This window comes from Chelonia mydas, chromosome 1 (assembly GCF_015237465.2).
Source record: "Chelonia mydas isolate rCheMyd1 chromosome 1, rCheMyd1.pri.v2, whole genome shotgun sequence".
NCBI lineage: Eukaryota > Metazoa > Chordata > Testudines > Cheloniidae > Chelonia > Chelonia mydas.
In genome coordinates this window covers 208,125,531-208,141,913 of record NC_057849.1, presented here as the reverse complement: position 1 = coordinate 208,141,913, position 16,383 = coordinate 208,125,531, and the positions used below count along the sequence as shown (strand labels likewise).

At 42.6% G+C, this 16,383-nt stretch overlaps 1 protein-coding gene across 19 annotated transcripts in view; it reads right to left on the bottom strand.

Moving 5' to 3' along the window:
• The window catches only part of KEL (Kell metallo-endopeptidase (Kell blood group)), a 43,487-nt gene extending 27,769 nt beyond the window's left edge, over positions 1-15,718 (bottom strand). For 6 of the 19 annotated variants that reach the window (XR_005227182.2, XR_006290222.1, XM_027830739.3 and 3 more), the window contains exons 1-6: positions 15,489-15,715; positions 6,747-6,936; positions 4,909-5,112; positions 3,926-4,050; positions 2,842-2,988; positions 403-468 (exon numbers count right to left, since the gene is read on the bottom strand). Coding sequence is in view for 17 of the 19 variants with exons in the window: in XM_027830739.3 (XP_027686540.2) it covers positions 403-468; positions 2,842-2,988; positions 3,926-4,050; positions 4,909-5,112; positions 6,747-6,936; positions 15,489-15,515 (759 nt within the window). In the remaining 2 variants the exon portion in view is untranslated. Of the gene's footprint in view, positions 1-402; positions 469-2,841; positions 2,989-3,925; positions 4,051-4,908; positions 5,171-6,746; positions 6,937-15,488 lie in introns of those variants that run through there. The other 13 variants (XM_037911483.2, XM_007068607.4, XM_027830743.3 and 10 more) reach the window with 13 other exon arrangements.
• Between the last annotated feature and the right edge of the window lie 665 nt (positions 15,719-16,383).

The window sequence follows — 16,383 nt, the reverse complement described above, 5'->3', positions numbered from 1 at the left end:
TGGAATTGGATTTTCTGGACTGAATTCAAAGGTGATTGATTCCAAGGGCTCTCATCCACGCTAGGATGAAATGCGTTACATTTTAGCTAACAGATTATAAAGTCCTAGTATAATCAGGACAAGTTTTTTGCAAGCCATGTTCCCCTTGACAAGCTAACACATTAAAAAACTTCAACATGCCCTTCCTACACCACGACTTAAAAACCTGTTAGCTAAAAATGTTCCAAAACACCCCCATCCTGTCCTCGTGTGGACAAGCCCTAGAATAGCCCCATGATCTCATCCGACACTGAGCCCATGTGATCACCACTCACAAACCATTCCAAATCAGGGGACACTTCAAAGTAGATCCCTTAACCCAGTAGGCATTTTTTTGCCTTGCCCCAGCCTCTGATATGGTACCTCAGGATAATTTGCTTTTTCATTGTAGTCACTCTCTGGTGGCATCTCAAACTCAGGATGGTCAATCTGAGGAACGAAATGAAGGAAAAACACTTAGTTAATACCAGAAACACTAGAGATGGGGAAATAATGTATTCAATGACTTTTGTTTCTTTATCTGTTCAAGAAATTTATCTGCAAGCAGCGTACAATTGTCATAAACTGATTTTATTGAGACAAATATTTGCACTGTAAAAATGATAAATAAAAGAAATAGTATTTTTAAGTTCACCTTATACAAGTACTGTAGTGCAATCTCTTTATCGTGAAAGTGCATCTTACAAATGTAAATTTTTTTGTTACATAACTGCAATCAAAAACAAAACAATGAAAAACTTTAGAGCCTAAAAATCTATTCAGTACTACTTCTTCAGCCAATCGCTAAGAGAAACAAGTTTGTTTACATTTACAGGAGATAATGCTGCCCGCTTCCTATTTACAATGTCACCTAAAAGTGGGAACAGATGTTTGCATGGCACTCTTGTAGCCGGCATTCCATGGTAGTTACATGCCAGATATGCTAAACATTTGTATGCCCCTTCATGCTTTGGCCACCCTTCCAGACGACATGCTTCCATGCTGATGATGCTCATTAAAAAAATAATGTGTTAATTAAATTTGTGACTGAACTGCTTGTGGGAGAATTGTACGTCTCCTGCTCTGTGGTTTTTTTACCAGCATTCTGCCATATAGTTCATGTTAGAGCAGTTTCGGATGATGACCCAGCATGTTTTTCGTTTTTAAGAACATTTTCACTGCAGATTTGACAAAACGCAAAGAAGGTACCAATGTGAGATTTCTAAAGATAGCTACAGCACTCGACCCAAGGTTTAAGAATCTGAAGTGCCTTCCAAAAATCGGAGAGGGATTAAGTGTGGAGCATGCTTTCAAAAGTCTTAAGAGCAACACTTCGATGCAGAAATGACAGAACCCAAACCACCAAAAAAGAAAATCAACCTTCTGCTGGTAGTATCTGACTCAGCTGATGAAAATGAACATCCGTTGGTCTGCACTGCGTTGGATTGTTATTGAGCAGAACTCATCAGTCTTCTGGAATGGTGGTTGAAGCTAAAGTATGAAGGGACATATGAATCTTTAGCACATCTGGCACATAAATATCTTGCAACACTGGCTACATTAGTGCCCTTCAAACGTCTGCTCTCACTTTCAGGTGACATTGTAATCAAGAATTATCTCCTGCAAATGTAAACAAACTTGTTTGTCTGAGCGATTGGCTGAACAAGAAGTAGAACTAAGTGGGCTTGTAGGCTCTAAAGTTTTACATTGTTGTTTTTATTTTTGAATGCAGTTATTTTCTGTACATCAAATTCTACATTTGTAAGTTTAACTTTCATGATAGGGATTGCACTACAGTACTTGTATTAAGTGAATTGAAACATACTGTTTTTACAGTGCAAATATTTATAATAAAAAATATAAAGTGAGCAGTGTACACCTTGTATTCTGTGTTGTAATTGAAAGCAATATATTTGAAAATGTGGAAAATATCCAAAAATATTTATATAAATAGTATTCTATTGTTTAACAGTGAAATTAATTGTGCAATTAATGCAATTAATCATGACTTTTTTCATCACTTGACAGCCCTAATTATTATTACATATAATAAATAAAAATTCATAACTTGTTTATAATAAGTGATGCCAAGAGACCCATCTGAGACCAGGGCCCCATTGTGCTATGCACATAACAAGAGCCAGTCCCTTCTAAGACAGCTTACTATATAACTAGACAAGGGCAGATAAAGGGGGGGAGAAAGGGAAATAACTTTACCTGCATGTGCTCACCCTAACCCACTCCCCATACGCTCAATTTCCAGAAATGAATGATAAAGGTTGTTGTTGTTTTTAAAAAAGTAATTACAAAATTAAGAAATTAGTGGAAAATGTAAGAAAAGGAACTGGTACAACAGAGTATCTGGTCTCCAGTCTCTGACAGACAAAGGCTTTAAAATATCCACAGCATACCTTATTATGTAATATTATAAAACTGGAGCAAGGAGGACTCCTTGGCCTCCCAGCTCATGAGGACTGATGACCAAAACAATTTGTCCCTTACATAGTGTTACTGCTGATGTTGGTTCAGTTCATGAAAGTGCCTAATCCTCTTCTAGTCTCAATGATCTAGTAGCGTCAATGATATCCTGCAGCAGTGAGTTCCACGGCTTAATTACACACTGCATGGGAAAACAGTTCTTCTTGTTTGTTTTAATTGCATAGATTTGCGAGATCTTTTTATGGAGCTAATGTGTTTATAATACTCATAAGATATGTCCAGTTTCCACTCGCAGTAGCTTAAGCAGTTGTTTGATCCTAAAGGCCAATAGGTACTGCTCTGACTCTGTCCTTTCCGACTGCCATCTCCTGCTGATCCTCTCACCTGGATAATATTGGTGCTGGGGTCAGACGAGCTGGGTCCCACATATGCTCTGAAGAAGGGGAAAGTGTTGTATTTGCCCATGAGTGTTTGCAGGGTCTGGTTAAAATCGGTTTGTTTCCCGGGGCCTGTGAAGTTCCAGCCACCAACCTGAGGAAAGAGTGACAAACAGAGAACTTACTGATCACCATTGGTGGAAAGAGAAGCAAGAACAGCTGCTGGATACTGATTTCCAAATTCCACCCCATGGAACATGATGAATATGACAGCCAAGGTTCAGGATCAGTATAAATAATGAAGAAGAATGGGAAGACCCCATGAAAATCTTCACACTCACTGTGTGACCCTAAAGTGACCCTGTCACTTTATCTTTATGGAATGACATAAAATTGCCATACAGGGCAGGGGAGGGCAAGAGATTGAGAGAAAGCCACATGACGGTCACAGGTGACTTAAGAAGGTAGAGGGGGATGAAAGGAAAGTGTCTACACTTCACTGTGACCCTCAAGCAGGGCAGTTAGGGCTCATTTTTCATACTTGGGGATTTAGGTGCTTAAATCAGATCATACATTCATTGGGCCCCAAAATTCCATCTGTTTTTTGCAGGGAGTTTCCTATCCTGCAGGCTGGATCTTATTGAATTACACTGAGTTTCTGTTAATAAAAATATCCCTGCCTTCAGGATGGGAGGAATTCTGAAACTGCAAGGCTGCACTTGCCTGAACGGACATTAAGGTAATAAATACATAGTCAGGGCCTGAAATCAGGCAGCCAAGTATGAGCGTTGGGCCCATCATATCTATTAGGGAAATGCTGTTTGTGCCATGGAGTCTCGTCAGTTATAAATTAGGCTATGACTCCTCATTTACAAATTATACTCATTCCATGGGCAGAAGCCACCAACTTGCCATCACTGACACCTTAGTCACCAATGACCTGGTGCTGGCAAGTGCAATAATGAAGGAGCAAATAATGAAGCAGATTACCTTTCCCCCTATTGTTTTCTATCCTTTTCCTGGTAGAACTCTTTTCTGAAGTGTAAGGGTATACGTATGCTCAGAAATAATATAGTGTGAACAATGATCACCTGATTTATGAGCTCCTTCAAGGGCTGAGCCCCTTCTGCTTCTATCTGTTGGGTATCCATGCAGGAGTGGTAGAACTGGATGGCTTTTCCCTTGGCTGAGCCTTCAACCCTGAGCTGTGGAACCTCTGAGAAAAGGAAAGCACACAACGCTAACGAGCCAAAAATTAAAGAAGAGCAAGAAGCAGCATCAGGTGAGGAGGTGGGGTTGGTAAGAGGTAATGTGCATCCTGAAGCAGGAACTACAGCTTGTTTGATAATCCATGACGAAATATAGCATACTGGAGCTGCATAGATAAACGCCATGGTCACCAGTACAGATCAAATCTGGATTTTCCACACTAAAAAGTACAACCCACAATCACCTAAACCAAAGCAGTAGCTTTAGCTGTAAGCAAGGAGGTTTCTGCTATAGTTTTTAGGGGCCAAGAGAGTAACGAGAGACATGATCACATCCGAAATCTAAGAGACAGAAGGATACAGTCACAAGTCAGCACTGGAGAATCCCAAGAGAGCTTTATGTTCCCATCTAGGATGGTTATAGCTCTGGTGGCAATGACAGGGAGATAACATGGGGGTGGTTGTGTGTCAATGCACGGTTGGTTGTATTGCTGCCTGATTGGCACGGCTACTTCAACAGTGGTGGTGTGAGATGTCAGGAAAATGATTTGGACTTTAAGGGGCTGAAGTGAGAGACCATGTGGTTGTTCCTGTGTCTATGGTGATTGAAATTGTTTGATCATTTTCTGGGGAAGGCTGTAGTGATGCATGTTGGGGGTTGTGGTGACAGGGGGATGGTGTTATTCCCAGTGGTGCGGTCCCATACTGGTGCATGCTGGGGTTCATGCTTGTGGTTGCAGTGACAGAGAGGTGACGGGTTGGGTTTGGTCCCTGTTGGGAATGGCTGCACTGTTGTATGTCAGTAATCACATCTCTGACTGAAGAGGATGCTGGCAGTACATACACCATCCATCTCCCCTCCCTACCTAAGAGCCTCTTCAGGATCAGCTGGTTTTCTTCCAGCAGGACATCAAACACATTTGATGACTCCATAGTCTCCGTGCGCAAGTGGTTGGCTTCCCAGTTGCCACAGGCATAGCCATAAAAATCCTCACAGGGGTCTATGGTGGCATTTCTCACCTCCAGGAGTCTGGCCAGGAGCGTGAGACATTCCTCGGTGTCACAAGGTTCTGGGCAAGAAGAAAAGACAGGAGCCATCATTAGCAGGGTGAAGGAAATTCAGGACAACTGTATGAAAATATAGGAGAGAGGTTATTGTGAAGTTTTATTTGTGGTAAAAATCCTATGCTTTTGGCACAGTGTTGGATTCTTTGAAAAACGATTGCTGAACAGAGAATAAAGTGTTATCCTATGTCAGACTTTGTGGATGGATGACAATAAGTACCAATTAAGGGAAGCCATTAAAATAAAGGCTGTAGGGTCACCCCAGGGAGGAGGTCCCATCTTGGCACAACCCAAGCGGCCACAAAGCTGATTATCAACGAACTTCTCCTATTTCCATCTTCTTACCACATTCACTGTGTCAGTGGGTGTTTGGCCAAGTAATGACCCCAAGGGAATATGATAACCATTACAAGGTTAAGAAGAGTGTAAACACCAGAGAGGAAGAGAAGGGCATAGCTAGGGGAAAAGAGAGAAACCTGAACAATGATATATCAGGAAGCATTTCCCAAAAGTGAAATCTGTCGCACCTTTTCTACAGAGGAAAGTTGTACCAGTCCAACTTATGTTGATTTAAAAACTGATTTAATTAAGCCTGTGTAAACTCCTGGGTAGACATTCTTATTTTGTTTTAAGAGTGGTTTATGTTGGTTTCCAGTTAAGTCAGTTCTTCGCTGAAATAAGCTACTCTTCAGTCAAAATAATAATACATCTTTAGTTAAACCCTTGGATGTTTGTGTCTAGACAAGGCCATAGGCTGCAGCATAATGTCTCAAGGTGAAGGGTGGAAGGGCCATTATCTGTCTGAGACATAGGAAACTGGCCTAAACAAAGTCCTGTATAATATACAAGTAGGGCTCAGACCTTCACTGGTTGGTATGATGTACGTGGGAAAAGGTGGGAGATTTGAAATAATGCAGCCTTCTAGGGGTCTATAGTGAGGGTATCCCCAGCCCTCACAAATGGGGAAAGGATAGGAGAGGAGTTAAAAGGAAAGGCCAGCTAAGGGTAAAATAAGTAAACTGGGGAACAGGATATGTATGACTTGGCCTCTTCATATTTATAGATCCTTTATAGCAGAGATCTGTCTAGTGGTTAGAAAAGTGGACTGCTTGTGGATCTGGATTCCTGGGCTTTATTTCCAGCTCTGCCACTGACAGGAACTCTCTAATTGTCTTATTAGTACAAGGATTCCATTGGTTGGACCTGTGAAAACTAGGACGGGCCTATGAATTCAGGGATGGAAAGGAGGGGCAATTCCAAGCCCCAGCCCCAAATTCCAGACTTATCCCTATTTCTGCTGGGTCACCTACAGACAGACCAATACTGCTCAGGGATACAGAAGCTGTCGGTAAGAGAAAGGGGATGAGAGTACTGTAATACAATAGCTTTTAGAAGGTGCAGTGCTGCTCTTCATGGAAGCTGGGCCAGGCCACACTAGGTTGGCAGGAAGCTTGGGAGTGAGGAGGCCTTCACATGGCAGGGAGGGCTTGGAGAGGGGTAGGGCAATATCTCTTTATTACAATTTATTTACTTCAGACATTTGTTTTCCTAAGATTTAGGAATCATCCAGGGCCTGGACCTCGCATAGATGCTCAGCCCAAAAGGCAATGAAGGGAGAGGAGAGAGGAAGGGGTCTCACTGGTGGGTCGGGTGTGAGGGAAAGGAGAAGGACTGTCATGTCTTGTACCCAGGCCACCGGTCAGGATGGTGTAGGCAAGAAGCAATGCAAACCCAAGGACAGTGCTGAGCATGAGAGCACACAGGAGCAGGCTCTTCCCCCGGAGCCATCTTCCTTTCTTTGAAGCCTCTCTCGGATCCTCCTCACAGGCCTGAAAAGGGGGAGTGAGGAAAAGAGAGGAGATGAAGAGAGAAACATTCCTATTAAAGTCACACCAGGTCACATGCCTTCCTAGCTCCACCTGTTCAACTAGTATTGACACAGGAGGGGTGGTAACCAGAGACATTAGTAATTGTACCAGTTCCCCAGTTGCTTCTATCCATGCCTTGCAGAACCCTCAACAGCAGTTTCTGCACCTCTTCCTCACCAACTGCAGCGATCCTTCCCTTTCTTTCCATTTAGCTGACCCCCCAAATCCTCCCCCAAAATCATGGCACTAACATGCTGCCATCCCATTGTTCATTCTGCTTGTGTTTTACCCCCTTGCCCCAACCCTGTGTCTCTCTGGTCTGTTCAGACTGTAAGCTCTTTTGGGCTGGGACCAGCAGCTGCTTTGTGTTTGTATCTAGGCCTTGGGCACTACTGCCATAAACATGATTAATAATAAACAATAATCATAATAAAAGCAGAGAAAAGATAACAGAAAACCCAGGTGGGGGAGGAGGAATGTGGAGATGGTATAGAAACAGAAGGGGGAGGGATAGCTCAATGGTTTGAGCATTGGTCTGCTCAAACCCAGGGTTGTGAGTTCAATCCTTGAGGGGGCCATTTAGGGATCTGGGGCAAAAATTGGGGATTGGTCCTACTTTTAGCAGGGGGTTGGATTAGATGACCTCCTGAGGTCCCTTCCAACCCTGATATTCTATGATTCTATAAGGTCATTGGTGCAGGAGACAGAGCTTTCTCAGGGGCTGATCTGAGAGTGTGGAATGGACTCCTCCAGAAACTAAGGATGGTAAATACCTTACAGGGTAATCAGATTCGAAACACAGAGAATCCCTCTAGGCAAAACCTTAAGTTACAAAAAGACACAAAAGCAGGAATATACATTCCATTCAGCACAGCTTATTTTGCCAGCCATTAAACAAAAGGAAATCTAACGCATTTCTAGCTAGATTACTTACTAACTAACAGAAGTTCTGAAACTGCATTCCTGATCTGTTCCTGGCAAAAGCATCACACAGACAGACAGACCCTTTGTTCTCTTCCTCCCCCTCACCCCCAGCTTTGAAAGTATCTTGTCATCTCATTGGTCATTTTGGTCAGATGCCAGCGAGGTTATCTTAGCTTCTTAACCCTTAACAGGTAAAACGGTTTTGCCTCTGGTCAGGAGGGATTTTATAGCACTGTATACAGAAAGGTGGTTACCCTTCCCTTTATTTTTATGACACTCCTACACACTCTTCTCCCCATGGGAGAATATGAGAGAACTAACCAGACATGGCAGACGTTAGTCCCGCTGCTTAATGCAGTGCTGGAAAGTGCTCCTACCTCTGCTGGAAGCTGCTCACATACTATAGTGATGAGCATGATATAAGATCCTATACAGAGCTGAATAGAAGAAGAGCAAAAAGCAGGGTTCTAGCCCCAGATCCACAAAGGTATTGAGGCTTCTAACTTCCATTGATTTCAATGGAATTTAGGAACCTGCCTCAATATTTTTATGGATCTGGGGCCATAATGCTTAGCACATCTAGTATTTTACATCCTTGAAAGGTAGCACAATCATTAATGTGGGATTTTCAAAGGCAGACATTCCAGTTAGGTGCCCAGTTCCCATTGGCTTTCAATGGGTGCATAACTGTGCCTTTGAAAATCTGCCCCCAACTAATTAAGGCAGGATTTGGAATAGGAGAAAGGAAATCAAATACACAGGAGCTGGGCCTGCACATATAGGGTAGAAAACATAGAAAGTGACCAGACCAAACACAAAAAAAGGAGAAAAACACACACTGGGTTTTACTCTGAAAGTGAAGACAGTCTCAGGGAAGGGGTGGAAAGGGAGGGAGAATTTGCATGGCTTAAGAACAGAGAGAGTGGGTACTCTTTTCTTCTGTGTGCAACTCCTTCACTCCCTCCAAAACCATCCCTTGTGCCCCCTCCGTGCCCCTGCAATATGTTTCTCTGTTTTTCAGGTTGGCAGCCTGATTACAAGGTGTTCAAAATCCTGGAGTACTGTGGTCTTGTGGTCTTTGAAGGGTATTTATATCTCCTCCTCAAATGCTGAAAGTTGTGGTATAAGAAGACAGGAAGCAGCAAGATATGACTTTTCATTTGCTGTGTAATCTATAATTCACAGTAGACCCTACATAAAGTGTATTAATATTTTCCTTATTAAATAATGCCTTTGTTTAAAGAACAGTGATTAAAACAAAGAAGCAAGCAAGCAAGCAAACAAACCAGATATTTACAGTGCTCCCTCCAAACCCACAATTCTGAATAATGCGAAGAAGCTGAGATTTTAGGGTCTGTGCTGTGAAGGTCATGACAAGAACAAATGTTCCTAAAACACTTCATATTTCCTAAATAATAGCGTTTGGATTTAGCTTATCTGTATTTTATGTTGGGTTTGAAGGAATGACATTCAACTTTTGAAATAACAATGTCCTGGGTCTGCTCAGAAGGACACTGATCTCCTCCCTTAGCGCTGTGGGAAGAAGATACAGAATGGGGGAATGCCTCCTCTGCCTCTCATGGCTAGATACACGTGGCCCAACACAAACTAACTACCCTTGACCTTAGGTCCAAAGGGGATAAAATGGCTCTGGGAAACTGTAGGGGGCAAAGGGTGCCACTGATCTACAGAATTTTTCAAATAGTCTCTGGCTTCAGTCTGGTCTCAGCTCAGGTAGGTCTGGATACTCAAAGGGTTTTGGCAATGGGATATGGAGGCTTTTACATCTTCCAATCTGGCCTGAAGTTGTGGGGTACAAGACAGTTGGATAGCTTACAGGGGACTGAGGAATGGGATATGGAGCCTATCATGTGCAGGTTGCCCCTTCCAGCTAAGAGAGGAGTGAGTGGGTAAACTGGCTGTCTGGTTGGAGGAGACTGAGGAAGAGGATAGAGAGCCTTTCACCTCCAAGCCATCACTAGCTTCAATTCATGAAGGAGTGTGGAGTCTGAATGGTTTACAGGAGACTGAGGAGTGGGTCAGCATTTTCAGTGCTGCTCCATGTTGTGGGGACTGGATATTCCAGGGTGGGGGATGGGCATGGGCAAATGGGGTATGAACCCTGTCATTTATAGGTTACATATGTTAATAAAGATAGGATTGCCAGGCATCCAGAACACCTGGTCAAAAAGGGACCCTGGTGGCTCTGGTCAGCACCGCTGACCGGGCCGTTAAAAGTCCATTCGGCAGTGCAGCAGGGCTAAGGCAGGCTCCAATGTCAATAAAAGCAGATCTCCCAAAAGCTCTGCTTACTTCATGAGCTCCTCACAGAATAAATGGCCAAATTCAAATTTTCTGTTTCAGTCTTTAAGGTTAGACACAGAATCAAGCCAAGCCAAGTAATCACCTGGGCAGATACGTACGTGTGTGCGTGTGTGTGTGTGTGTGTGTGTGAGACTCCAAAAATAGGGTTTAATTAATTTTTTTTGGTGAATAAATATATAAATAAATATATTATTGTTGATGACTTGTTTGTTTAGAAAAATTTCTAAACAAAAATGTTAAAATATCCAAATCTTTTAAACGTTTGAATTTTTTATTTCAAAATAGTTGGAAATTTCCGAGTTTCTCTCAATTTTACTTACTTCCTAACTTCCTTCCCCTGAAAAAGGGGGATAGAAAAGGTAAAGAAGTTAGAGAAATACGTGGAAAAACCCGACTATCTCTATTTAAATGATTCACTACAGGAAATGTATGAAAATGTGTATATATAGTGAGAGAAAATCACTCCCCTTCCCCCCATTTTTACACCCCCTTGCCTTTTTAAAAAATGGGCAGGAGTAAAAACTGATATGGGGGGTGGGGGAAATCCAGAAATTCAAAACACATTTTTTCAAAATTAATTTTCTTTTCCCTTTTTTTTTTCAAAAATTGAAAACAATGTGAAAAATTTTGAACAAAACAAAACTGTTCAATTTACTTTTGAATTTTTTTGCTGAATCTTTGGCCCATAATTTCAACTAGTGCAGCGCTAGAAAAGATCTTTGTCCGTCTCCATAGATGTCTAATAAGGAACTATGAAAATGTTAGTCTGGAGAATTAATCCTGGGAGAGGAGAAGGCAGAGCTTTTTCAGCAGCTGGCTCAAGCGGATAGAATTCACTTCCCATGAAAAATAAGCTCAGAGCTCACAGCTCTTAGCGCAAAGTATAAAACTTGTTTCTTCAGCTGATCTTTCCCCACATCTGCAATAAAGGGGATGACAGAGGAGGAGAGGAAATCGCTGAAAAAAACCAGCCCAGAGTGTCTAAGGAAGAAGCTTTTGTCTTGTGGTAATGATAATTTTGTAAAGTGCTCAGATACTGAAGTGCTGAATGTGGGAGAAATTCTTGGTGGTTGGAGGGAGAGGAAAGAGAAAGAATCAGCATTTAAAGCAAAGATATATCTAGAGGTGAACAAAGCAAGGAAACAATTTTCTAAGAATATTAGTCTGAAGGGGAAGGTGTACTTTGACTCAGCCATGTTCACAATCCTATTTGCTTTCCATGAAAATTCAGGCACTCAAGTTTTACTAACACCAACTCTTGCCAAATTTGCCATTTCAGCCCAAATGCTTGAATAGTCACTGGAAGCTAATTTCTAACTGATTATTTAAGAGTAAAATACACAATTTGGAATTTACAGTGTGTAGGTTAATTACATAAGTCATCCACTCAGTTTTGCTGCCTTATTTTAGAGTTCGGGATGAACTTTCTTTGTTTGATGGCTGTGTGCTACGAGGTACACACCGGCTCCTTGTGCCAGAAGAATTACAGTCAAAACTCATACACCTGGCACAAGATACACATCAGGGAATTGTCTGAACCAAACAATGACTACAGGATCTGTATTGGTGGCCACAGATGGACTCTCAAACTGAAGCACTCATAAAATCCTGTGTCACTTGCCAAATGCATGATAAGACAGCAGTGATATGTACCCCTCCATTACAGCCTGTTCCTCTTTCTGAATCTGCATGGGAAAAAGTGGCAATTGACATTGTAGGACCCTTTGATACTGCTCCAATTGACTGCCATTATGCCATGACTTTAATAGACTATTTCAGTAAATGGCCTGAGTAAACAGTAAACATTTGTGTTTACATCGCAAATCTCTTCTGATACAGTAATTAAGTTCCTCTCTTCAGTTTTTAGCAGGGAATGTAACCCCAAAGAACTGGTTTCAGATAATGGTAGTCAATTTACTTCCCTGGAGTTTGAATTTTTTCTAGCACAGAAGAACATTTTACACAGAAGGTCATCCCTATATTACCCTCAAGCCAATGGGGAAATCGAACCATTTAACAGAAATTTGAAAGAGAGTTTGCAAACGGCTATACTGGAAGGACGATTGTGGATACCCTTCACTACTGATTTCTTGCAAGCATACCAGGCTACAAGATATGCCACAACGCATTGCTGGATTGTTAAAGGCAAGACCTGATGCCCCAACCAAGGACGATGTGAGAAAAACAGCTGAACAGAGCCAAGCAAAGTATAAGGCTTTCACAGACAAGCGGTGAGATGCTAAGGAACCAAAGTTTGAGTGTAGTTCCTTTGTTAGAATACGAAAACCAGGAATTTTACGCAAAGGGGACCATAAATTCACAGCTCCTCTTAAAATCATAGAGAAGAAAGGACCTTACACCGATGACTTTCTGATGGGTGGGTATGGAATGCTTCTTATCTTGCACCTGCCTATGCACCAAGAGGAAATTATGCCAACACCCAGTCTGCAGTGGATGACTTCACCGTAGTACCAACACCACAAGACATTACACTGGAACCAGGGCTTGAGAGACGGCCTGTCAGACCCAGATGACCTCCTGTCTGGACTAGAGACTATTTATGTAGTATCTACAGTGTTTTCAGTGTAATATTTTTGCCAACAATATAGTGTCGTGTTTCATATTTGTTCCTGTGGTTAGAACAACAATGTTTATTTTAATTGGGAGAGTTTCTTAAGAGAGGAGGGAATGTGGTGTTTAGATGTTGTTTGTAATTATTAGAATTGGGAGCAGGGGCTGTTGGGAGTCTGAAAGGACAGGAAACAGGAAGGAGGGGGGAGGAGTTGAGAGGCTGGGAGAGAGCTACAGAGGGTGCAGAAGCAGCTTGGTAAAAAGGTTTCCACTTTGAAAATAAAGTCCTGTTGAAGCTTGTTAGTACCTTGTCTGGTTGATACAACAACCATGTGATTTATAAACTAGGAGGACATGAACTGAGACTGTTACAGTTAAAGCTAGTAGAATTATTTGTTGCAAATAAATTCTCCAAATAATTTAGCCCTTTTTCTGTTTGTGACAGATTTCTGCCTATGCATTCACTGGGCCTGGTTCTCCCTTGTCATTAACATTTACACTTGTGCAAAATGAGCACAAAGCAGGTGTAAAACACTACCAAAGCAGAATGGTAGCATATTACATCTAATTTGCACTCAGTATGGGTGTAAATGATGAAACAAAAGGTGCAAGGCAGTGGTGAATCAGAGCTATTATTTGTAAGTATTCTCTAAATAACTTGAATGAATTATTTTCAGCCATTGGGTTGTTCACAAACTGTTCACTTTGACCATTTGCTATTCAGTGGGCCTGAGGCATGATTTGCCACGGTAATCACATGCAGGGGTGGATGCAGTCTCCTGATTCAATGGCAGGCACAATGCCTCCTCCTCCTTGCCCTGCTGCGGGAGCACTGGCCACAAGCAGCAGCACCCTCCGCCTCAGCACTACAATCCTAATACTGTCACAGGGCAGATGGGAGGTCCCAGGGAGCGGTGGGTGAAGTGGGTGGGTTGGAGAACAAGCCTGCCTCACACTTACCACCCAGGCAGCGGTTCCTGTCCCACGGGGCTCTGTCCGGCTCCCTGCTCCAGGCATTGTGACCTGGCACCCAGGGTCACACTACCACTCAGATTTGGCCCAGCGCCCTCCTCCATCATGACAGAGGACTGGCTGATCCAAACCTGAGTGGTGCTGCAACCTGGTGCACAGGGCCCCAACACCCCTCCATCATAGTGGAGGGGCAACTGGGCAAAACTTGATATGGGGGGCCCTGTGCAAGTGCACCCAGTGCACATTGGTTAATCTGGGCCTGATTTCTGTGGGTGCACTTGCACCAAAGACCTTATCCTCTCAGATTTGGAGCCCCAATCCAGCAAAACACTTTAGCACATGCTTAAATCCATCTCTGTTTAGCAAGGCACTTAAGCATGTGCATAAATCCCTGGAAAATGTGGGATTGAAGCACACATTGAAAGTGAAGCATATACTAAAGTGCTTTGCTGAACAGAGATGGTTTGCTGAACCCTGACCTGGAAGACTGAAAAGTGTGAAGCATAAAAACAGCCAATAAAAAATTGAAATAATGAATGACAACTACTCTTGTTCTCATGAGAATATGGGTATTTGTATGTAAAACAGCCATTCCCCAAATATACATGCCAACAAAACCCCATTTGTCTGAACAGAAAATAAAAATGGGTATGAACACGAACAAATGGAACAGCAATTTAGAATACAAACAAAGGCTTATGAACTCTGCTTTTTGCTGAATTCAACAGCTTTAATTATAACCTAATAGACATTTTGAAATTAATGTTATGTTGATTAGTTACATAACTCATATGGTATTGTTTCTGTTCCATTTGGATCTTATATATTTAACCAAATTAGCCCTACTTGGCAAATGTACATTTGATTATAAATGTGCAGTTATGTTGATTAATTACATAAGACATCTAGTCAGGAAAGAGAAACAAAACCACATGACATATAATTAGCCAATACAATGTGATTTTCAATTTGCAAATATTTCCAACTGAAGAATGAGCTCACACTAAAAAAAAAATGTTGAAAAAAATTGCAAATAATTCTGAATAAAGAGTGTATCTGGAATTCTGCAATTTGTGTGTGGACAAATTATGGATACTATAAAAAAACCTCATCAGATACATTATTTGTTGCAAATTGTTCACTTAGGTCTCAGTATAACCTCAAAATGGCCACCAGTGGGAACCGGTTTTCTAAAATCTTTAACTGTGGACAGCAACTCCAAGACAAAACTGCCCACTGGGATGACTCTGAATTGTAACTGGTGGTTCTAGCAGCAGTTACCAACTGGAATCGTGCAAAATGAGCCTCCCCCGCAAATTCACTCACTCTGATACAGAGATGTGGAAAGAAAGACTCTTAGAGACAAATGTGGGCAAAGCAGGGGATACAGATAAATATAGAGACAGAAAACTCTGATATCTTGTCTCACCGGCAGCAGGGAGGGGGAGCCAAGAGTTATCTATGTGTAAATTAGGCAAATCCAAAACAAAGTTGAAACTCAAACTTTGTAGATCCCCATGCTGGAACCTGAACCCCTAGTGTTGGGCCCTGTGCAAGTGCTTTTGTACCCCAACTCTCAAGTGCGATTGAGTCCAGCTGTTCAACCCCCCTTAGGGCACAGAGCAGGGTAAGAGTGAAAAAGAGACATAGAAAGGAAGGAAAAGAGAGGGAGCACAACTGTGTTAAATGATATGAATAGGGGACTAGAGCTCTTTCCCTACCTGCTGAGGCGTCCTTATGCCATTCATTGTGGAGACTCTCCTGCTCCCTGTATGGTTACTGCTGCTGCTGCTAGGTTGTTTATGCCCTACTCCTACCCAAGAGCTGGTAAAGAACACAGTTCAGATCACAGACAGTCTCTCCTTCCCACCTTGGCTGAGTGCTCGGAGGAGGAGGAGATGAGAAAAAGGGCTTTGAAAAACACCCTTAAAGAAAACAGGAGGCCGAGAGAGAGAGAGATATGGATACATTTCTGCAGCTCCCCGCCCACCTTCTCCTGCTGATACCCGTTCCTCCCCCGTCAGTGCATTTTCGCTTTCTCCTTCCCTTTGGGGGAACAAGGTTCCACCACAGCCTATCTGTCTAAGTTACCCTGTGCACCTGCCCCCTCTCTGCCATGCCAGGAACCCATGTTGGTCACAAATATGCAATTTTTTCCCCCTGCCAACTCACCACTTCTTCTTTCCTACCCCAGCTGCCCTGCTGTTCCCTCCACTCCACATGCCTGCTCTGATATTCTAACTGCCTGTCTGAACCTGCTGAACCTGCCTGTCTGAACCCTGAGGCCTCTGCTAACCTCCAAGATAATGACACTTATAATGAGGAGCACATTCTGGTGCTCCTCCACCCGCAGAAGGTGCAAAAATCCAGATGTGCTTCTCCTGCTGCTTCTACAAAAGCACCAGTATCTATTTCCAGCAGGAGAAGAAATGGAATTCTGATTCTCTTCCTTCTGCACCCAGTATACATTCCAGGGTGGCAGGTGCACCCTGTGTGCATTCCAGCTTGGTACAAAATAGCAGCAGCCCACTTCCCTGAAGACTGTTCCTGGGACGATTTAAGAGGCGTGGTTCCTCTGCTTAGAGAAACCAGCTGGTGGTCCCTTGAAGGTTTCAT